At 38.7% G+C, this 24414-nt stretch overlaps 1 protein-coding gene across 5 annotated transcripts in view; it reads right to left on the minus strand.

Annotated features, from left to right (window-relative positions):
• The window catches only part of NR1H4 (nuclear receptor subfamily 1 group H member 4), a 64370-nt gene that overhangs the window by 13696 nt on the left and 26260 nt on the right, over positions 1-24414 (minus strand). For 3 of the 5 annotated variants that reach the window (XM_046012008.1, XM_046012007.1, XM_046012005.1), the window contains 5 exons: positions 21314-21679; positions 6631-6783; positions 4587-4720; positions 2987-3085; positions 2553-2652 (listed from right to left, as the gene is read on the minus strand). In XM_046012008.1, coding sequence (XP_045867964.1) covers positions 2553-2652; positions 2987-3085; positions 4587-4720; positions 6631-6783; positions 21314-21679 — 852 coding nt within the window. The remainder of the gene's footprint in view (positions 1-2552; positions 2653-2986; positions 3086-4586; positions 4721-6630; positions 6784-21313; positions 21680-24414) is intronic. The other 2 variants (XM_046012009.1, XM_046012006.1) reach the window with 1 other exon arrangement.

Genomic DNA, 24414 nt, shown 5'->3' on the forward strand with positions numbered 1-24414 from the left:
TAATTGTCTGCCACATCTAATAGAGTATAAACTTCTTGGGGTCAGAGACTTTGCCGTTCTCTTGATTTTTGTATTCCCAGTGCCTGGCACATAATTGACAGCCAAGAATTATTTGTTGAATAATTGGATAACTGAATAAATGGGAAAACAACACAAGCTCCTATGCACATGTACACACACACACACACACACACACACACACACAACACATATAAAAATAAACTAACATCATCAGGATCCAAATGGCTTAGAAAAGTATTAAATAACAGTGGAAGTTTAGAGAAGAGAGTAATATGAAGGATTAAGAATCATTATCTTAGTGAATCTAAGAGTTCCTTTGAGGATGAGAGCCAAGCCTGCAGGGTCTCCAGCACCCTGGACAGTGCCTGGCACAGCTTATGCTCAATGAACTACAGAATGAAACAATTCATCTATCTCTTTCACAAAAACCCTTTCATTTTTGGAGTTACAGCACTATTAGTACTATTTATAATAATGTCATTTCTGTTATTTTTGTTAAAATATTAATTTTAACTATATTGTTACTATTGCTAAAATTTCTTTCTCAGGAGTTTTGTCTTATATTTCCTTCTGTATTTTATTTTTTTCCTTTTTAAAAAGTTTTAAAATTTTTTTCATTTTTTAAAAGTTTATTCTTAAGTAATCTCTACTCCCAATTTGGGGCTCAAACTCAAAACCCCAAATCAAGAGTCACATGCTCTCTCGACTGAGCCATCCAGGTGCCCTTGCTTTACCCATTAAACATACATTAACTGTACTCTTTCCTCCCCTCAGGAACTGGTCTAAGCATGGGGAATAAAGAGATGTGTCAGTTATTGCTGCTGCCTTCAGATAAGCTACATTCTATGAAGAAGATTTTTTTTCTTCAATTATTTTGTGGTTCAAGACCAACAGATAATTTGAACTGAAAAACTCTCTTTTCACAAACAACCAAAAACATTGTATTTCTCCTTTTCCCCCAATTCCTCTTCCCACACTTTCCACTCCTGTATACACTTGCTTTTGATCAAGACTGCCCTAATTAGCATATAACAAATTAAGTCCTTCTTTCATTGTTAATAAAGAAATGAGAGAATATTAATGTTAAAATGATAATGAACACTTTCTCCTCACATTTTATGAGTTTTATGTAGGCTTATGTCTATCCATGACACTTTAATAAAATAATAGCATAATGTCAGCAAAAGAAGACAAATTAACCTAATTAAAATCTTACATCAGAAGTTACCTTCTATAGTTTAATATTACAAGGTTATGCTCTTGTACAAGGTATTAATTATACTCTCCTAGATCACAGAATTCTATTGTACTAATATATTTTTAAAACACTTAAATGTATTGGCTTAGATAGCATTGGTAATGTTGCTGGAAGAATTGGGAAGCTGGGAGATAAGAATCTTGAATTCTAGTTTCTGTACTGGCACCATCCAAATGACTATGAATAAGTTCCTCTCCCTCATTTCACAAATATAATTGTTCATTAAGTCCTATCAATTTTTGCATCGCTCTTCATTTTGTTTTCTCTTCCGTCTCCCAATGCTGTTGTTTTATTTCAAGCCCTCTGCCTTGACCGTGGCAGTAGCATCCTAAATGGTGCCTCCTCCTTTATCCCTCCCTATTCAAATCCATCTTATATAAAACTGATCAAGTCATATCTATATAACATAAATCCATAACTTTCCTGTCAACACAAACAACAACAACAACAAAGAGGCACCAAAAGCTCTCTACAATCCAAAGTTAAATTCCTTAGTTAGGCCCTTATCAGTCTGGTACCAACTACATGATGTCTAACCAAGGAACCCACCACATTATGCTGTAATCCCATTGAATTTTCCTCTTTCATCTCTAAAAATCCTATTTTTGTTTATGCCTTATATTTTATATTTTCACAAGCAGGTCTTTCAACTTGGAAGATTCCTTCTTTTCTGTGCCACCAAGAAAATTGTTTTATCTTTTTAAAATTTTTTTATTAATTATTTTTATTAACATATAATATATTATTTGCCTGAGGGGTACAAGTCTGTGAATTATCCAGCCTACACATGTCACAGCACTCACCATATCCCTACCCTCCTTAATGCTTTATCTTTTAGACCCAATTAAAATATTATTTTCTTTGAAGTCTCCCTGTCTTTCTCAGATATAATTAGCAACCACTTCCTCTCTGTTCAAACAGCGCTTTGTATATAATTTTTTTTATTATAGCCTTTCTTTAGTCACTCCCCTTGAAGGTAATAGCTAGGTACTTAGCATGAAATAGGTATCAACAAATGCTTATTAAATGAGTAAATGGATGAATGACAAATCTGTAAAGTGTCAATTTCTTTGTCTATCAATTCAGAAGATTATTATAAATGATTTCACATATCTTATCTGGTTCTAACATTTCATGTCTATAATCGCTAGACACATTAATTTAAATCAGATGTAAAATAATCCCTACTTTACAATAAACAGACCTGATTCTCTCAATGTCACAAGAATATTGCACAGTATAACAAAAAAAAACTATCTACATATAAAAATACCTGGCAGTTTTTTTGTGAATTCTACGAGAATCTGTACATGACTAGTTGCCATTTCAGTTAAAATGAGAAAGTTTTCTTCTGCACTGAATTCTTCTTTCAACTAAATTTTAAGGAAAAAAAAATCAAAAGATTAATAAGTAGATAAAAGGATAAATAACACAAAATCATTAGACTAAAGAACCAGATTGGGATAATAAAATTCAAATTTCAGCTCATATTTTTCAGATTGTCAGAGAACAATTACTGTCACCTAGACAGATATGAGAACTCTTATTCTTTGTTCAATGCTGCTAAAAGTTTAAACATATAAACTCATTTCTCAGCTGTAATCATTTAGAAATAACAAATTCATATATAAATTCTATCTCCAAAATACTAAAAGCTCCAGAAAACATTAACTTTAAACCCATGCATTTTCAGATATTTGTACATACAATTTTATTTGTTATTTCCTGAGGCATCCTCTGTTTGCTGTATGAATCCATAATATAATGCAGAAGATTCTGTTGATCTGGGGTGAGTTCAGTTTTCTCCTACACTGGCAAAAAAATAAAAGGTGTTAGGGAAGGTGGTTATAAGGCATCTTTCATATATGTGCATCCATCTGGAATAAACTAATTTCAGAAATTGTTGATAAAAAGCCTTAAATGTGGCAGGAACTATGCATCTGATATAATGTGTACTGTAATCGCTTACTCTGGGTCCTTGGGCAAGCCATATACCATTTCACTAAATGTGTCCCAAGTTGTTGATTTTTTAATCTGTAAAATAGGGATAACAAAATATCCATTTCATATACTTCTTGGGAATATAGGATAGTCTGGATATGAAGTCTATCAAGCCCATTCATAGGGAAGTTCAGTGAAAGTTCAAGGTTTAGTCACTAAGGAAAATGTCCCACACTTAAGAGCATTCATATAGAGCAGGAGTTGACAAACTATGGCCCATCTACTGAATCCACCTGGTTTTGTGACTATTGGAACAAACCACACTCACTTGTTTATGTGTTATCTATGTTGCTTCTGCACGAAAATGGCAGGGTTGAGTAGTTGTTAGGGAGACCTGTGGCCAAAGTCTAAAATATCTGACTCTTTATAGAAAAAAGTCTTTGTCTAGCCTTGAAGTAGAGTCATCAATCTGGACAGTTGAGACCCTGAACATCCCTTTCTCCCTACTAGCCTCTTTTGAAGAGTATGGCTAATTGGTCAACTCTTTGCTTCCTTATATCAAAGTGTGAATGTACTACGGCAAGATAATATGAAAGTATTTTTTTCTGAAGTGAATGTGAAATACTGTACTTGGAAAACTAATTGTGGATGAAGTTGTCCTTGTCAGTCGTATAATAAGCATTAAGAAGACTGTGATTTAAACGATCATGGATCTATCTATCTATGGGAAAGTCTTTTCTCTCTTGTTCCACAGATGTGTATCAACTCAATTTTACCCATTGGTAGGGACTAACCCACAACCTCTACTGCATACACTTCCTTCCCACTTTTAAGTTTCCCTTCTTAATGAAAGAAAAAAGAAAATGGTCATCAGAACTCAACCTGAGGGGTGCCTGGGTGGCTCAGTCGGTTAAGTGTCTGCCTTTGGCTCAGGTCAGGATCCCAGGGTCCTGGGATCCAGCCCCACATCCCACATCAGGCTTCCTGAGAGCCTGCTTCTCCCGCTCCCTCTGTCTGCCACTCCTCCTGCTTGCGCGTGCGGGCTCTCTCTGTCAAATAAATAAAATCTTAAAAAAAAAAAAAACCAAAACCCTCAACCTGAAAAATCCATTTTCTACACTGAACCATTTCTACTGGGAACCTCTTAGGCATGGAATGGAGCCATGGGGACAGAGAGCATTCATTTTTCTTTATTTACTGCTAGTATTTGAATTTCTACACCAAAACAGATTTTACTTTCTCCACTAAAAAGAAGAAACCCATTTAATGCACAACTGGAATGAAATTCTGCTTATGGTGGCTCTAATTTTAAAGCCTAGAAGCTCAGCTGCTGTGGGCTTCAGCGGACACCATTGCATGTTATTACCCTGCATGACTTGGTTGTCGAGGTCACTTGTCGCAAATCCCGACCTTCGCTGTCTTCATTAATGGTCTGATCTGCATGCTGCTTCATGTTTTTCCTTAGTCGTTTAGATTTACACTGAATTTCAGTTAACAAACCTGAAAAAATAAAACACAGAGATTTCACCCCAGAGTCCTATTGGGCCTGTGGTCATGAGGCAACTGATGTGTAGTTGGCTCACATCTCTGCAATTTGGCACAGCACTAATTCTAATCCTTCTGAATTTGAGACTTGGCCTTGAACAAGAAATTTATCCCTCTGTGAATCTCAGTTTCTTCACTGATAAAATAGGAAAAATATCTACCTCAAAGAGTTTTGTATAGATTAAGCATAATTGGGTCTTTTTAAAAAAGTTTTATTTTATGTAAAGAGTTTGTAACACAAAAGCATTGTACAAATGCATGGTATTCAGTCAATAAAAAAGTGAAGGACACTGTCCCCATTCTTGGTCTAGGGGACCCTGAGAGCTAGTGTTTCATAAGATAATGTTAATATTATTTCTCATCCATGTTTATGTAACTGCATTTTAAAAAGTATATTCCATATCACATTAAGCACACATCAGTATACACATGCTGAGCAAAACAAATGTCAACATCCTTTAGGGAAAATTTTAAATCTCATCATTTTTCAGAACTGTGTACATTATTGAGAACATAGAGATGAAAATAACTCAAAGGGACTTTGAAATTTCCTTTTGAAGAATATTATAACATCGTCATTAATTTATTCTAAAATAGAGCTATAAAAAATAATGCAGAACAATCTTCCATATTCCCATTTAATGTCCTTATTCTCTCAATGTTAATGAAACTAAGTTCTGGGAACTTCTTTGTCCAGGAATTTATTTTGTAAGATCACATGAAAACTCTGCATCTGTTATAGGGCAAGTTTGCATTAATAATAGTATCGACTCTGGTAGGTGGAATCACGAAAAATGTCCTCAGTGCTCCCATTGGAACGAGTTAATGTTTAAGTGATGAGCAACATGAACCCCCCAGTATCAAAGTAAGCGTTTCCATTGCAAGATTGGATTCCAGCAGACGTCCCTACTGCAGTCTCTTGTTTCATATGCTAAGAGGAGATAGTGATCATCCACTATAAAACTTTCATCTACCCAGAGCTGGATTATTTACACTGACCTATTTTTCCCCCTCTTGCACACATTATTTCTCTGGGTCCATCCCAGTCGCCTGTACAGTGTGGAAACAATAGAATTGGAGTCACCTTCCAAAGGCTTTTATTCCATGTGGCATTCCCTCCCTGAATGTTATCATCCCCTTGGTGGCATTTGTTTGTCATTTGTGTTTTGAGGAGGAATAGGCCATATCTCAAAATCTGAGTGGTCTGTAGAATTTGCAGAATGAAAAATTAATATGTTATATACTAGCATGCATTCCAAATTGATGAAGATTATGGTTCCTCACAAAACCAGCAGTTAATACAGTGTCTCTTTATCAGATCAAAGGGCCAAATTATATTAAAACCCACAGTAGTTAATTTCCTGTGTAAACCTATACAAATTGGTTCAAAGCTGCACTAAGAGAAGAAGGACTTCTAATAAAATGCCTTGGTTTAAAACTCTATTTAGACAATTCAGAGGCAGTTATACCTTATAAAACATTCTTAATCTTTCCCACAACCATGACTTTTTATGCTAATTAAACAATAAGAAAGATATTAAATCAAATTTGGAGAAAATTTTTAGGCTGTTTTTATTCCTGGTTGCTTTTTACAACATGCTATTTTCACTGCAGATTAATGCCATTTTACTCCATATATGATTCCTTGCAACAACGAACAGCAAAAAGCTGCTTCTTTCAGGGGAATAAAATCCTCTTTCGTTGACACTTTGGCCAATTTCAGGGGTTCCTTACCCTTTTCCAGAACTTCCACGGTTTAGTTCATCCCGTCTTTAGGATGTGAAGTACCATTCTAATCAGACGAGTTACCTGCATCTGCCTCCTTAAGAGATTTTAAGTGGAATTTAATTGCTTGATGTGAATACCTGTATACATACATTCAGCCAACATTCCCATCTCTTTGCATTTCCTTAGGCGACATTCTTGGCACTTTCTTCGCATGTACATGTCCATCACACAGTTGCCCCCATTTTTACACTTGTACACGGCATTTTTGGTAATGCTTCTCCTGAAGAAACCTGTGGAAGAAACATAGAAAGGAGTAAAAGGGCTCATAAGAACTCCTATTCAGAAAAACACATTAGGATTAAGGGATGCCAGAGCATTTTCTCAAGAACCCCTGGAGAGCACCCAGGCCATTCTTGAGTGGACAGATGACAAAGGTACCTTCAACCTCACTTCATCGTCCAGAAGACAACTATAGTTAATTTCTGTCTCAAAGATTAAGACATGTTTGAATCATAGCCTCTCTTAAGAAAAATCTTAATTTGTGGGGGGCAGTTAGAGATTTGACAGAGAAGTGGGAGGGACAGAGAGAGAAGGAGAGAGAGAATCTCAAGCAGACTTCCTGCTGAATTCAGAGCCTGACACAGGGTTCTGAGATCATGACCTGAGCTGAAGCCAAGAGTCCATAATTTAACCCACTGCACCACCCAGGTGCCCCTTAATTTGTTTTTTAAGGTAGGTTACTTATATCTTTATTGGGAGACAACTGTGTGCCAATGAGCTCAAGGTGCCGGTGGTACAAAGGTGAATAAGCCATCCCTGCCCTCTTAGAGTTTATAGCCTGGTTGAGGGCAAACCCATGCAAACAAGCAAACAAGTGAAATTAAGTGTTCCTGGGCTGGGCTGGGCTGGGCTGGGCTGAGGAAGCAAGGAGAATGGTCAGTTCTGGGTGAAGAGATCAGACTGGGAAGTAAGTGTTGAGCTAAGCCTTGCAAAACAAGTTGCTATTTACCAAGCATACTGGGAGAGGTCACATTGAAGGCTTCCATTCAGTATTTAAGATGCCCAGCCTAGTGTAATAATACAGATGCCAACCTTGCTTTAAAAGCAAATATCTGTATGGCCACAGTGGTAGCCTACCACAGTTAAGCTTACAGGCAGGAAGGCCTTTCTCTTTTCCCCCACTTGCCACTTCTACTCGTTCTCCTCCACCTGGCTAACTGTAATTTCTGACACTTCCAGAGTCAAGGTGAAGTGGTGAATAAGGAAAGGATTGTGGGAGGCAAGGGGAAGAAGTAATAGGAAAGTGCTCCACTGCCTGTACTGCTAGAAGTCGGCTTGTGCCCAGCAAGTTTCTGAAACTGACTCCTTCTCTCTTGGGTTGGGTTCTTTAGAGAATGCCCACCATTGGAACATGTTCCTTTGCAATTCCTCAATAGGGGCAAATACATGTCTATTCTAGCCCATGAGTTGTATCCCCTTCTTCTGCATCTAGGAATTTAGCAATTTACCACCAACCTCTTTACTCTGAAGTCCCTCCATGTGGTCTTCTTCTCATGAGCTTAAGATAACCCTGTGCCAGCTTTCTCTGGTGCAGCAAACTGGGGGGAGGGGGAGAGGTGAGGGGGATAAATCTCTCCCACTTATTCATAAGCAGTCACCATACCTCTGGCCCTTTCAGCTTCTCAGGTGAAAGTCAGATGCCAGTCTCCTGTGTTCCTCAGCTGTAGGGGATACTTATCAATCTCCTCAAGCGATCCTGTTGAAGACCCTTTCATTGGGCATGGGGCAGCAGGACCTACTTAGTGTATAGACTTCACCTGGGGAAGGGGGGGACACATTCTCCTAATCCTCACAAAAGTACCATACTTTCAGTGGTGGTCCCCAAGACAGATACCTGCATCCCACACTCTTCCCCCTCTGCATTGGGGATATGTGATTTATGGTGCACTAGTCACATGCTCCAAAATCTATTTAAAGACTACTCTAGAGTTTCCAACGCCTGACCACTTCATACCCTCAACGTGGTGAGATTTTAACTATTTCTTAACTACCCACTGCAAGATGGGCTCACTTTGGATGTAGCAACTAGTCTTCAAGAATGCTGAAACTGAGACAGCAAGAGTCCTTCCTATATTAACAGCCTGTTGGAATAATAGCTAACATTCATCAAGCACTCACTGGCTGTTGTTCTAACCACTTCACCTGCATTTAGTTATTTAACCTTCATAGCAATTTTATGATGAAGATAATATTGTATTTTCCCATATTATAGAAGTGGAAGAGAGACAGAGAGATTAAGCATCTTGGCCATGATCATATGGTTAATAAGGGGATTAGGAGGATTCAAACTCAGGCAGGAATTTCATCACAGACATGGAGATTTGCACATTAGTTATGGTAATTTTTTTCCAGCAGAAGGCAATAAAAATTGTTCTGGTAAAATAAGTATAATATGACAATGTCCCAATAGCTAGAAATCAAGTGTCTTGAGGAAAAGGCATTATATGGCTAGGCATGGCCAACTAATTTTGAGGGGAAATCAGAGAGCACTTCATTAAAGAAGTAGAATTTAGGCAGGCGTTAGAAAATAAGTAGGGTTTTGAAACATGGACTGTGAAGGAGGAAGGGCATTCTGGGAAATGAGAAAGTTATGAAAATACCAAGGAGGGGTAGATGATCTATTTTGGTGGGAGGGTAGAGTACAGGGAGAATTAGTGGAAGGTGGGTAAGAGCATATAGTGGGAGAGAATATGGTTAAATGCCCTTCAACACAAGGCAAAACTGCTGAGTTTTTACCATGCAGAAAGAGAGAAGCCATTAGAGGGTTTTGGCAGAAGAGGGTAACCTCCATCTTGGGAAGAATCCTTGGTGCAAGGTGAAAAATGTAAAACAGCTGAGAGGTGATTGGTGCCTGAACGAGATGGTGAGAACAGGGAAGAAGAAACAGGGGAACTCAGGACTTATTAACTAACTCAACGTAAAAACAGAGCCTGAAGAAAAAGAGACAGCAAGGTTTAAAAAAGTCATAGACTTGCTTGTGAATCTGTCAGCTGGTATAACTTTCAGTAGGAAAGATCTTACCATTTTCCTAAATGTCAAATCCAACCACACAAAATCTAAAAAAAGACTTTGTGCTTCAGATCAACATTGATACAGGAAGTGCAAATACCAAAGCATGCATTTTAAAAGAGCCTCTAGGCAAGAAAAGGAAAGAAGGAAGGAAGGAATAGGAAGGAGGGAAGAAAGAAAAAGAAAGGAAGGGAGTGAGGGAGGGAGAGAGAGAAGGAGGAAAGGAGGGAAGGAGGGAAGCAAGGTAGAAAGGAGGGAAGGAGGTTAGGAAGTTAGTTTTCTTCCTTGTACCAAATCGGTGAGCTCAATGATGTTCTTTAGTCAACCTGAGTCAATCTTTACATGAATATTTAGTCCCTCCCAGGAATGATTCCATTTAAAACCATCATGGAGGGTGGTGCCTGGGTGGCTCATTCCTTGGGCATCTGCCTTCGACTCAGATCATGATCCCAGGGTCCTTGATTTGAGCCCCACATCAGGCTCCCTGCTCAGCGGGAAGCCAGTTTCTCCCTCTCCCACTCCCCCTGCTTGTGTTCCCTCTCTCGCTGTGTCTCTCTCCGTCAAATAAACAAGTAAAATCTTAAAAAACAAAAAACAAAATACAACACAAAACAAAAAAAATCCACACAAAAAAAAAACAAAAAAAAAAAAAACAGGGGCGCCTGAGTGGCTCAGTGGGTTAGAGCCTCTGCCTTCGGCTCAGGTCATGATCCCAGGGTCCTGGGATCAAGACCCACGTCAGGCTCCCTGCTAGGTGGGGAGCCTGCTTCCCCCTCTCTGCCTGCCTCTCTGCCTACTTGTGATATGTCAAATAAATAAATAAAATGTTTAAAAAAAAACATTGTCGATACCGATAGCACAATAGTTAACAGAAATAAACCTTATTCCAAGACGAATCAAAGGAACAGTGCTGGGACAATTCTGCAGGTTTGTTTTTTTCCTTGAACTTTGGTATTAACTGAGAAAGAAATCATTATCATCTCAATAGCTAGCTGAATTAATTAGCTTTCATTCTGAGATGGCAACACAATTTTATCATTATATCACTTAAATATGGGTACATATACTATATTTATACTTATGCAAATTTATCCATACACGTACCTCTGACTCTATCTTGAGCATATTCAACAATGCCCAGAAAAGTAATTTGAAGATGAATGGAAAGGAAATTCACTGAGGAACAGAGACTCCCTGATAATGAAAGATGAGTAGAAAGGGCTGGCATTGTCATCTGAGGAAGTTGTAGCAGTAGGGGAATTCCTGTGGTGGCAGGAGAATGTCTATAGGATAGGAAAATGGATCCCGCAAGTCTGATTTCCCCTCAAAATTAGTCAGGGCCATGCCTAGCCATATAATGCCTTTTCCTCAAGACACTTGATTTCTAGCTATTGGGACATTGTCATATTATACTTATTTTACCAGAACAATTTTTATTGCCTTCTGCTGGAAAAAAATTACCATAACTAATGTGCAAATCTCCATGTCTGTGATGAAATTCCTGCCTGAGTTTGAATCCTCCTAATCCCCTTATTAACCATATGATCATGGCCAAGATGCTTAATCTCTCTGTCTCTCTTCCACTTCTATAATATGGGAAAATACAATATTATCTTCATCATAAAATTGCTATGAAGGTTAAATAACTAAATGCAGGTGAAGTGGTTAGAACAACAGCCAGTGAGTGCTTGATGAATGTTAGCTATTATTCCAACAGGCTGTTAATATAGGAAGGACTCTTGCTGTCTCAGTTTCAGCATTCTTGAAGACTAGTTGCTACATCCAAAGTGAGCCCATCTTGCAGTGGGTAGTTAAGAAATAGTTAAAATCTCACCACGTTGAGGGTATGAAGTGGTCAGGCGTTGGAAACTCTAGAGTAGTCTTTAAAGATTTTGGAGCATGTGACTAGTGCACCATAAATCACATATCCCCAATGCAGAGGGGGAAGAGTGTGGGATGCAGGTATCTGTCTTGGGGACCACCACTGAAAGTATGGTACTTTTGTGAGGATTAGGAGAATGTGTCCCCCCTTCCCCAGGTGAAGTCTATACACTAAGTAGGTCCTGCTTGCTCTCTCTCTTTCAAATAAATAAATAAATCCTAAAAAAACATTTCAGGGTCTCCATACTTTTTTAAACAGCAACAAATGCACATAGCTGAATAACTAGTGATCTTTACATCCAATATAGCCTAAATAGAGTCAGTCTTCAGGTCCATCTCAGCATATTGTCAAATACAAAGGACTCCATCACTCACTTACTTAGAACTTACTTTCTATCAGGCACTGTTCTAAACATTTGCATATGGTGATTTATGTAATATTCATATCAATCCTATGAAGTAGATTCTTTTTTTTTTTTTTTCTTGACAGACAGGTCATAAGTAGACAGACAGACAGGCAGAGAGAGAGAGAGAGAGAGAGAAGGCAGTCTCCCTGCTGAGTAGAGATCCTGATGCGGGGCTCAATCCCAGGACCCTGGGATCATGACCTGAGCTGAAGGCAGAGGCTTTAACCCACTGAGCCACCCAGATGCCCCTATGAAGTAGATGCTGTTACTATTTCCTTCTTACAGCTAAGGAGACTGAGTTACACAGAGATGAAGCACTTTGCTCCAAATCCTATAGATAATAAATGGTAGAGCTTAGATTTGAACTCTGATATGCTCACTGGCAAACTCTATGCCTTTAATTAGTGCATTAGGCTATCCTTCTAATAAGGAGCTTACATTGCTCAAAACTGTCTTTAGACATTAATCATTTTAGAATTTGTTTATAGACTCCTGATCACCTGGCAGAAGCGGTTTCAGACTATTATTTTTGAAAAAGCATCCCTCAAACTTGTGAGATGAAGTTGATGAAAATTGCTATTTTTTAAGCTTTAATTTTAATTCGTTAGTTAACACATTGTTATATTAGTTTCAGGTGTACAATATAGTGAGCGATTCAACGCTTTCAAACAACAACAGGTGCTCATCACAATACGAGCACTCCTTAATCCCCATCACCTATTTCACTCATCCCCTCAACCCTTCCCCTCTGGTAACCATTGGTTTGTTCTCTAAAATTATAAGTCTGTTTCTTGGTCTATCTATCTCTCCCTCTCTTTCTTTTCTCTTTGATCATCTGTTTTGTTTCTTAAATTTCAAATGAGTTAAATGATATGGTATTTGTTTTTCTCTGACTGACCTATTTCGCTTAGCATAATACTCTCTATTTCCACCCATGCCATGCAAATGGCAAGATTTCATTCTTTTTACAACTGAATAATATACCATTGTATACGTATTCCACATCTTTATCCATTCGTCTACCGATGGACACTTGGGCTGCTTGCATATCTTGGCTATTGTAAATAATACTGCTATAAACAGGGGTGTATGTATCCCTTTGAATTAGTGTTTAGTATTCGTTAGGTAAATACCCAGTAGTGCAATTATTGAATCACACAATAGTTCTATTTTCAACTTTTTAAGGGAATCTCCATAGTGTTTTCCACAGTGGTGGCCCCAGTTTGCATTTCCACCAACATGGCAAGGGGGTCCTGTTTTCTCCACACTCTCACCAATACCAGTTGTTACTTGTGATGAAAATTATTACTGACTATTTAGTGCCTGCTGATAACTTTGAGGTTTTCACCCTTTAACCTATTGGAGAGCCACAGACAGACAAAAAAAATTTCACCTGACTTCTCTAACACTTACTTTTATCAGCTATAATCTGTATTGATTTTTTTTCTTAAATACATTTTAAAAGGACTGACTTTGAATTATTTTGAGAAGTTGCCTAACATCCTTTCAGAGTAGACAAATCTACAAACAACTTAGTAGTCAAAGGGCATTCATCAAACTTCTATACTCCCTTCTGTCAAAAAAAAATAACACAAAATAAAAGAAAAGTTCATGGAAACAGCATAATCTCTAAGAGTTAGAATACAAATACCTCAGTGTATCAAAAATGCTGATTAATCTCTGAAAGTCAGGGAACAGAGTAAATTGTGAAAAACATGCCCAGAACAGGTGCAGAGAATGCAGGATTAGGAGCAATGGAGGAAACTGAGTTCAGATACAAGATGCTGATGGCCAATAAGCATTCAGCAGGAACATTGTGCTAAGCCAGGAGTTGGCTAACTACAAAATGCAGGGCAAATTCCATTTCTGCTTATTTCTGCATGATCTGCAACCCAAGAATGGTTTTTACATGTTTAGTGAGTGAAAAAAAAACTCAAAAGAAAGTTATTTTGTGGCATGTAAAAGTTGTATGACATTCAAATTTTATTGTCCATCAATAAAGCTTTATTCGAATATAAAGCTCATTCATTTACATGCACATCTGCTTTCACACTACAATGGCAGTCAAGTAGTTGTGCCAGAGACCTTAATACCTACAAAGCCTAAAATATTAACTATCTGGCCCTTTACGAAAGTTCATCCATCTAAGCCATGGAGAACAGTGTATTTGCATGTAGTCTCAAGCAATGAATATAAACCACAGTGCAGGGCAATGCCCAGAAGGAATTGGGAGTCTCCGTGCCTAGAAGATAAGGACCAAAACATTCTATCCAGCCACACGTCTTGTCCTCCCTCCAGATTGCTAAAAGCAGACTGCACAAACACAAACAGCATCTCAGAGGAGTGAACAGGGAATCTCAGAGGCTACTTAATGAAACCACTCTCTTTCCTAAAATCATTTGAGGATCACCTTTTGGCGTTTGCCTGGAAGGCAGCTCTTGGTCTATTCCTACTTTCACCATAACCTATTAATACAAGGTGCAAAGTCAAAGTATAAGACATTGCAAGGTAAGCTCCCACAAAGGCAATTCTTAAATTATAAATTCTAATGCTCATATATATCACAATTAGAAGTGAAGATACTTAGATGCCTCATTCTTTATTTTTAAAGGTGATATGACTAGTGGTTGTCATTTCGATGTGTGAAAGTGGCTGATGACCCTACTTAGTTATTAAGAAGATGGTCTATTTTGTACACAAATGAATATTGTCCAATAATTTATGGTTGTGCCTGCTCCTGTGCCAGGAGATTGTTCTGTCAAATAACCAATGGGTTTGGATTCACCATCACCTAGAATGTGTTTGTTTTTCTCTTTGTTGGGGTGTTCTTTCTCTAAACACAGAACCAACTTTTAAAACACTCATTTCCTTGCATATGCCGTCTTCAGGAAGTCATTGACGGAAGGATACAAGAAAAGACAGCACAGAGATAAAATATAGCTCAGGAGTCCTGACGATCTGACGATCAATTCTATTCCATTCTTTCATAGCTATGAGGCCTGGACAAATTTTTGAGTATTGGTATCTTCATTTGCAAAAAAGGAGATGATAATACCATCTACTGCAACCATTATAAGGTAATGAAATAAACAGTCTGTGGTGGGAATTGACCAGCCCAGAACAGAGACTCATTACCTTCCCCAATTATTTGAGTCCGTTAATGTGGTTTTCAATAATTTTAGCAACGCTAATATGAAAGAATAATTTATTGAGTGATTCGTGTATGCTTTGTTGTTTGTTCTTTTTCCTATTTGCGGGGTTAACCTTTTCTTCCCACCCCCTGCCTTTTTTTTTACTTTTCTTTCCCATCCCAAGAGGGTAGCCATTTTTCTATGCTCACTTGATAAAACAAAAGCTAAAGTCTCCTACCTCTAAAAAAAGATAACTCTAGCATTGGGCTTTTGTTTTCAACCCCTCATTGAAAGGGTTACATTGGATCATCTCAAAGATGACGGAGGTGGAGGTCAATGCTTTTAGATTGGGAAAATGAGGGGAGGGGTAATAAATGCTCTGTGTGAGCTTGATTTTGCATCTCTTTAAGAGCCATTCAGACTCCCAGGTGGGCAAACTCCCAGGAGCTGGTGCTTAAGCAAACTAGAGGTTTTTTTAGTCACTACTCTCATATTTACATATTGCTTATGTATTTAGTTTAAACATGCCTACTTGTTTTAATGTAATTTTTATAGTCTCTATTTCTCTTGCACATTAACTATATATTTATTTGAAATTTCAATTTTTATCCATTGGAAATCATTCTTTTACCATTTAATTTTTCTGTATGTTCTTTTTGACAATATTTCATTGCTTTTATATTTTTTAATCTTTTATTTTTTTGTTTTACTGTTTTCTCTTTTTGTCTATTTTAGCTCAGTTATATAAACTGTTTCCCTGCTTTGCTTTAAAATGGTGACTAAGAGAGCTGGAATTTTGTCTGTTTTGTTCACTGCATCTCCTATGCTTAGAATAGAACCTGGCATATGGTTGGTACCTAATAATAGTTGCTGAATAAAGAACTGAATTAATGAATTCAAACTCTCAGGAGCTGGAGGCTTACTTAATTAACTAATAGGAAGAGAGAGAGTTTCGAAGACTGTGTATGATCAAAGTTTGAGAGGTTGGATGAACAAAAGAATAACAACAATAAAATAATAAGAATTCACCAACAAAGGAGCAAAAACTAATATTTACTGAGCATTCAAGTGTGCCAGGCATAGAGCTAGATGTTTCAAAAACAATGTCTCATTTTTTTCTTCACAGTAACTTAATGATAATAGTAATAATAATGGACATTTATTTTTTAATTATTATTTTTTAATTTAATTTATTTTCAATGTAACAGAATTCATTGTCTATGCACCACACCCAGTGCTCCATGCAATACGTGCCCTCCATAATACCCACCAACCTCCCACCCCCCGCCCCTTCAAAACCTCAGATTGTTTTTCAGAGTCCATAGTCTCTCATGGTTCATCTCCCCCTTTGATTTCCCTCAACTCCCTTCTCCTCACCATCTCCCCATGTCCTCCATGTTATTTCTTATGCTCCACAAATAAGTGAAACCAATAATGGACATTTATTGAAGGACATTTATTGAGTACCATAAGCAAGGACTATGTTAATTGCTTTAAACGTATTATCTTCTTTAATCCTCTCACCAACCCCTAGGTACCTACCTCAAAGCATGGTCCTGAGGATTAAATGAGCTAGTACAGGTAAAGCCCCAGATAAAACCTGTGCATAATAATCATTTGATATATCTTATCTGTTTCTCACCAGCATCACCATCATCCTCATCTCAACCTCAACCTCCCCCTCCTCATCTTTATTACTATCCTCACTTCATAGGAGAGAAGTCTGAAGCCTAGACACATTCAGTAACTTGGAACATCTGAGAAGAGAATCAGCAGCACGGGAAGAGGGTGTTGAAATCTGCGTTGTCTGCCATCAGAATCTGATTCCTCTTGCCACGTTTATAACACTTAACTACAAAAGGCTTCCAATGTGGTGAAATAGTTTAAGCCCCACCCCCTTGCATCCCGCTCCAAGATAACTGGACCTATAGAGATCAGTAGGATCATGATCAAATTTTATAAACTCAGACCTCAAAATCAAATAGGATTTCAGGAAGTTCATGTGTGAGTCAGGGCGCCTCAGCCCTGACGCATAAACAAAGGGCCCATTGAAACACTCTGCATCTATTCCACACACCAGAATAGACTCAACTATGGAGTCTTTTCTAGAACTTCAGAACTAAGTCAGAATATGTTCAAAAGGACCATAGGTCACCCATTTACTCATTAAAATGCCCTTTAAAAATTCTACTTTTCTCTCACTGACAAGTGTAGACTCTCCCGGCCTGGAGATGGATGTGACTGACATTGACCTATTTGGAAATGCAGCCATTTGAAACTTCCAGTCAGATGCAGATCAGTTTTGTTAGCTGAGGTTTGAAGTTTGAATCAAAATTCACCCACACGGGAGCACATTTTCATATGCCCCACTGATAAGAGGGAGAAAAGAAAGCTCTTGATGTAATCTGATGCTGAGCAAATGGCAGACACTGTCAGTGCGTTATGCTTGTGTTCTTAGAATCATTGCTCTTTAAAAATGTATTAGAATTTCTCTCATTGATGCCGTAAGTGTTGACAATAAAACATTCATTATAATTAGAAATAGATGAGGGGCTCCTGTGTGGCTCACTGGGTTAGAGCCTCTGCTTTCAGCTCACATCATGGTCCCAGGGTCCTGGGATCAAGCCCCGATTTGGGTTCTCTGCTCAGCAGGGAGCCTGCTTCCCTCTCTCTGCCTACCTCTCTGCCTACTTGTGATCTCTGTCAAATAAATAAAATCTTTAAAAAAAAAAAAGAAATAGACATGAGACTAATGAAATCAGGATGTTTAACCATGATCTTTGTTATGTTTTAAAGTTCTTAAAAACTTTCTCCTGTGTGTATGTGTGTGTAAGTATCACAGATCTGACAGACATGCAGTGAAGTCCTAAAGAAAGCTGCCAGGATCTTTACATATAAAATTAAGTTAATTCTACAAAGACCCTGTGAAATAGATGTTACCCTTTTTTTTTTGCAGTGTGAAGGCTCAAAGAAGCCAAATATTCCACAAACTAAGAATTGGCTGGCCAGATATCCATGGCACCCACTTCTACTCTAGGGTACGTTCTCTATTATAAAGGCAGGAAAACTGGACACCATCTTTCCCAAAATCCCTTGCAGTTAACATTGTGGATATGATTTAAGCTCTGCAGGACAGACGTCCTTGTAAGACTTGTTTCGGCTGGCAAGCAGGGCTGAGGAATTGTGCTATGGCAGCATCTTGGTTTCCCGTTGCTAACTCTGAGGGCATTGAAAGGCAAGACACAGGGTATTCGTCATGGGTATATTAAGTTTAGCTGGCAAGTCATTGCTCTGGAGCCAGTAATTATGGGGGAGGCAGCTTTCTGATCCCTAGATAGCAGCTATGGTGGTGTCTTTCTGGAGCCGACAGCTCTGTGTTAGCTTCCTGTTTCCCCATCTTCTTGACCATAGCAAGTCCTTGGCAGGCCCGTTCTGCAGGGTGACCCTGAGCATCCTCTGGAGACTCAGCACAGAACCTGCTCCTCTACCCTTCCAATTTCTCCTGTATTAATTCCTTACTGCTTGAAATTTTTATTTGTTTTATTTAAACTGAACTCTGACCAATATATTAAGTAACATGCTTACTCAGCCAAGAATGACAGTCTAGATTCAATGCATGCTTGTGAAACCCCCAAATCCACACCCTTCCTTTGATGGAAAGCTATGGAGTAACACTCATTCTGTATTTGGTAAGCAGAGATATCCAAGAAGTGTGGAGTGGGGGGCCAAGTAGGCCTGCCTGGCACGGGATACTGGTTCTTTCCCTTGTAGTCTACCCTGTGTTGTGAACCTCCTTCCTATTCCCTAAGCTAAGATAATTTTCATTTGTTTCCTCAAGAGAACATATACAAAGCACAAAGGAGCTCATTATTGGCTTTTCAGTCACAAAAGCCTAAGCATCAAGATCCCAGACACTAAATTTCCCCAAGTTGGGATAGACAGACATATAAAGAGAAACCAAAAAAAGCCAAGTCATGTTAAGTTCATGAGAAGGCCCTGAGTTCTGTCCCTCCCACCTTCATGCCCAGACTGTACCCTGGGATGTGTGTATTGAAAGAATATAGCAACTCCATGTCATTCAGGAGTCCTAGAACAAAAGAATTCTTGTGCCCTTTCCTGGAGACAGCCTAGAGAGGCATCCGGGTCTGCTGGTACTCAGGGCGGCATAGGAACAGGTGAAATGGTCTCTCTGGGCAGCCAGGCATGTCAGCACCACGTGGGAGGAGCATCAGGAACCCACCCACCTGAGCTGCGGAACAGCAGGCAGAGCAGACAGGAAGGACAAATGTGCTCAAGACCCCAGAATGGAGCCTCAGAGACCCTTCCGACTGGTGACTGAAGACCAGCTAGAATAACACCCAGCAGATGCCGCACCGCATTAACAACGGTGAAAACCAGAGTCTCTCCCGCAGTGCCCAATCCCTGCAGGATACTGTGTAATCATAGAATTTAGACAAAACCCCAGAGAAAGGTAGGGTTTTTTGGGGGGGAAGGGGGGTGAGTCGAATAATCCTGAATTGAGTGAAATATAGTTTCCATGATTTTAATCCAGCTATACAATTCAATCTAGCCATACAAAATGAGTTTACGTGTCTTGTATCCATGCCCTGAGTGTTGTACTCTCTCGCTACCCAGCTTCCGGTTACTTCTCACACTCAACCTCCATAGCCATTGGTCTAGAACAGGGTTGGCAAAATATAGCCAGGCCAATGAGCCAAATTCAGCCTACTGTCCATTTGCTTTTTTTTTTTTTTAATTTCCTTGCCTATTTTTGTAGGTTAAATAAAGCCACAGTTATGCCCCTTCTTTATGTGGGTGTGTTTGCAAAGTTGAGTAATCACAACAGAAACCGCGATGGTGCAAAGCCTGAAATATTTACTCTCTCTTTACAGGGAAAAAACATTGCCAACCTCTGATGTAGAGCACAGGCTCTTCCTCGCTCCATCTCATCTTCTCCCCGCACTCTGGTTCTTTTGCTCCCACCATAGGGGCAAAGTCTCAAGTCAGAATCAATGAAAAAGCTCCAGCTTTCTCTGGGATGGGTTCTCTCCGGAATACTTTTCTGTCCCCTTGTGTCCTATGATCCTGTACTTTCCTGGTCCTCTCCTATTTCTGGCTTCCTTGTATATCTTTTAGGGGCAACTCTTCCCTTGCCTGCTTTTATTTTATTTTTTAAAAAGATTTTATTTATTTATTTGACCCAGAGAGAGAGAGAGAGAGACAGCACAAGCAGGGGAAGAGTCAGGCAGAGAGAGAGGGAGAAGCAGGCTCCCTGCTGGGCAAGGAGTCCGACGCAGGACTCAACCCCAGGACCCTAGGATCATGCCTTGAGCTGAAGGCAGCCTCTTAATGACTGAGCCACCCAGGTGCCCTTCCCCTGCCCACTTTTAAAGTCAGTGTTTTGGGGGTTGTCTTAGGCACACTGATTTCACTCCATTCACCCTGGATGCCCCAGAGTCTTCTCGGGAGGACCAGGTTTCACAACGTGTTCACCTGTAAGGAAGTGACCCAACTCAGATTACTGACTTCAGAGGTTTATTCTCTGGCCCAGATAATACTAATAGTTTATCCATTGATTTAGTCAATATTAGTCTTGAGCAAATAGCTCAAAGAGTAGAATGACCACTCAGTAGGCAAGGATCAAAAGACAGGATAGGCTAGTGGTTAACTCCAGAGCAGAGGCTCTGGAGTTAGGCTTATCAGTTATGGATTGGAAGCTCCACCTCTAATTAGCTGTGAAGCCTTGAGGACGTAATCCACTTTTCTCATCTATAAAATGGGAATGAAGTATTAGAACTAATAAGTTTACTATTGAGGTTTAATAAATACATCAACTAATAGAGTTTTATTCTCTTTGATCTCAGTTTTAAAAGAGATGAGTTCAACAGTTTCTCTTTCTTTTAAAAAAACAACAACAGGGGGGCGTGGGTGGTGTCCGATTTTTGATTTCCACTCAGGTCGTGATCTCAGGGTTGTGGGACTGAGCCCCACATCAGACTCTCTGCTGGGCATGGAGCCTGCTTAGGGTTCTCTCTCTCCTCTCTCTCTATCCTTTTCTCTGCTTGCTTTCTCTCTCTCTCAAAAACAAACAAAAAACCCATAACTCATGTAATTTCTTTAACCATATGTGAGGTTGTAACTAGAAAATATTTTACTTATATATAAGCTAAATACACTAAAAGGCTTTTCCTAGAGATTTATAACAGGTAGGCATGTAGGAAAAGAAAATGGGAAGTTATTTGGAAAAAGGGAAGACTTCAGTCTGAGGGATTTCAACAACCAGTTCAAAGAGTAAAACCTCAAGGAGAGAATGGCCAACCAGAGGTGCTTACCTTTGCAGCCCTCACAGGTCAGTGCATTATAATGGTAACCAGATGCTCTGTCTCCGCAAACAACACATAATTCATCCCCTTTTATTCTCCCTGCTGATGCACTCATTCGGGCCTTTTTTGTTACAGGAATCTCTGCTACCTCAATCTCTCCTTGGTAGAGAGTCTCAGCTGGCATTCGTCTGAGTTCATATATTCCAGGAGAATACCACTCCTCGGGCTGCTGGGGATAGAAACCCAGGTTGGAATAATAGGATGATGAGGAAATCTGTGGCTGAACTTGCGGAAATGGAACATTGTGGTATTGTGAGTATGGCTCCGCTTCTAGATTCTGTCCCAAAGGTCCTGCTGCTTGCTCTGTTAGTACACCTGGACAAGAGTAACAAAATTGGAATTAATGTCTAAGAAAAGACCAAAATTTAACTATATAAAAATTGACAACTTCTTTGCAGCAAATAAAAACAAAAACAAAACAAAACTATAAAAAGGATTTAATGACAAATTACAAGCTCAGAAAAATATCTGCAACATAAAAGACAGACCAAAGACTCATATCACTAATAGGTAAAGAGCACTTGCAAACCAGTAAGAAAAATTCAACAACCCCATGGGAGATAAAGGATACAAAAGGACAGTTTTTAGAAATACAAACACAAAGTGTTTTATAAAAAATGCACTCACCTTTATCAAAAATTAAATTTAAATTTAACTGCAGTATAAGATATGACTACGTTCATCCTCAAATAAGTAAAGGTTAAAAATGCTCAATAGAACACTCTTAGAAAAGCAAACATTCTTAGAGGACAATTATTCAGTATCTTTCAGCATTTGAAACTCAAATACTCTTTTAACGCAGACATTAGACTGCAAGGAAATTTATTTTAGAAATAGGCACATATTTGTGTGAAAGGCTTCTGTAAAGATATCCATGTGTAGGAAAATCTGTAAAAACTATAAATCAGGAATTAATTTAAATATCCACCAATAGGAGTCTTATTAAATTGCATTATGTCCATGCACTGAAATATTATATAGATGTGAATTTAGATCTATATGTGTTGATAAAGAAAGGTTTCTATGATATGATGTCATTTGAAAATATTAACTTATAGAATAATGTATATATTTATATGGGTATTAAAAGAACAATGTGTGTGTGCACAGGCATGTGTGCAAGGCAAATTTCTGCATGATACAAAAGAAACAAGATGATGGTGACTGGAAAATGAGATTGTTCCATTGTTTTCTGGGGTGTGAGATTGCATGGTGTTTATGCTGTTTGTAACTTTGCCATGTAGATTAGTATTTTAATCATGATAAAACAAAGACGGAGCTTAAAAAAAAAGAATGCAGTGCCTGGGATTGTGAGTATGGTTCAAATTCCAGTCCTGTTACTTATTTTCTGTGTGCATCTTGGCAATTTATTTAACGTCTTTAGGGATCACATTTCTCTTCATAAAACAGAGAATAATAGCTACCTCATTAGGTTGATGTAAGAATTAAGATCATGTATGCCAAGCACTTTCCTAAATGTTTGGCACACAAAGAGTGCCAGATAAATTAGAGTTGCCATTAAAATAGTAATAATAACCATTATTGCTACTGCTGTTTTTACAAAATGAGTCTTTTATCTATAAAACCTCTAGGTGTTAGAAAACTATCAGGTTGTGAAAGTGCTTCTATTTCCTAGAAACACCAACAATGACTCTTTAGAAAATAAAAATATTTAAGCTATGCAAAACGCTAAAAAATTTAACAAACATAAATAAGATATAGGAGAGTGTACAAATGTGTCTGATTCTTCAAAGCATGGTCAGGCAACCCTAGACCAAAATTCCAACTCCACCTCCGATAAACAGTGGAACTTTGGGCAAATTGTTGAACAGCTGATGAGCCCGGTTTTGATGGCAGCAAGCTGGGGATGAAAATATCTCTATCCAGAGTTATGTTGAGGATTGAATGAGATAATACAGATTATTCCACAGTTCCTTATGAAAGTCTTGGGGTCACATGTGTTTTGGAATTCAGAACTAATTGACTGTGTTTTAGAACAGGACACAGTGCTCTTTCTCCCTGTGTGGTCTGGGACAGAACTCGGAATCAAACACAGCAATCTTTTCCATGGTGAAATGTATAAATATCCTACGATGCGGAATAAATAAATAAATAAATAAAGGCCATGAATATCCTCCCATCCATTCAGGTCAGGTTTTTGCCACCAGAGAAGTCTGTGTCAAAACTTTGGTTAAAATGTTTCATTTTTAAAGCTTTTGGAATTTAGAACTGTCCATTAAGGACTGTAGATATAGGCATCTATACATTTGCAGTGCCCCCAAAATTGCTGCGGTTATTATTATTGCTACTACTACTGTCAGGAAACTCTTAGAAACTCCATCCTAGTGCCAGGAGCTTGTATATTTGCAATTCTTCTCACATAATCCTATGAGGTGGGTAACATTAGTATCCTCATTTACAAATGAGTAGCCTGAGGCACAGAGAAGGGAGGCAACTTTACTCCTACATTCCTAAATAGCTGAGATGTGAACTTTGATAGTCTGACTTCAAAACCATGTGCTGAATCACTCCTCTCTGGGATAATTTCAGATGTGTGACGCTTTAAAGCATGATAGTACATGGTTTTCTCTTCGTCCCTCTGTACCTCAGCTGGTGAGTCCCTTCAATACCTCTGCTTGCAGGTAAGCAGCAATCAGGTGTGCGAGATGCCACATGATCCTACCTTTTCTCTTCCAGCCATTTCTCATGTTTTGAGTTACCTAATCTTTGAATCTGCATTGCAGGTTCCAGACTCAGAACCTTCCTTCCCTGCCCCTAGCTCCACCGCTTCCTGAGCCTGGAACTTTCTACAACACAGCCATTTGTTCACAGAGCTTCATCTCACTATTCTCCACTTACTCTATCTCTAAATTTCTTTTTAAGTATAGCTTCTTTTGGGAAGTCTTCCCTGACTCTAGGTCCCAGGGTGTTCTGAGTTTAGTTACATGGATGGTACTTACCTATCCTCTGTGGGCTGCCCTTTGCTCATCTCTAAAGAAAAGACTTCATGCTGGATGACCTTACAGTTCTTTATATCTAAAATCTCCATA

This window comes from Meles meles, chromosome 7 (genome assembly GCF_922984935.1).
Source record: "Meles meles chromosome 7, mMelMel3.1 paternal haplotype, whole genome shotgun sequence".
NCBI classification, from domain to species: domain Eukaryota; kingdom Metazoa; phylum Chordata; class Mammalia; order Carnivora; family Mustelidae; genus Meles; species Meles meles.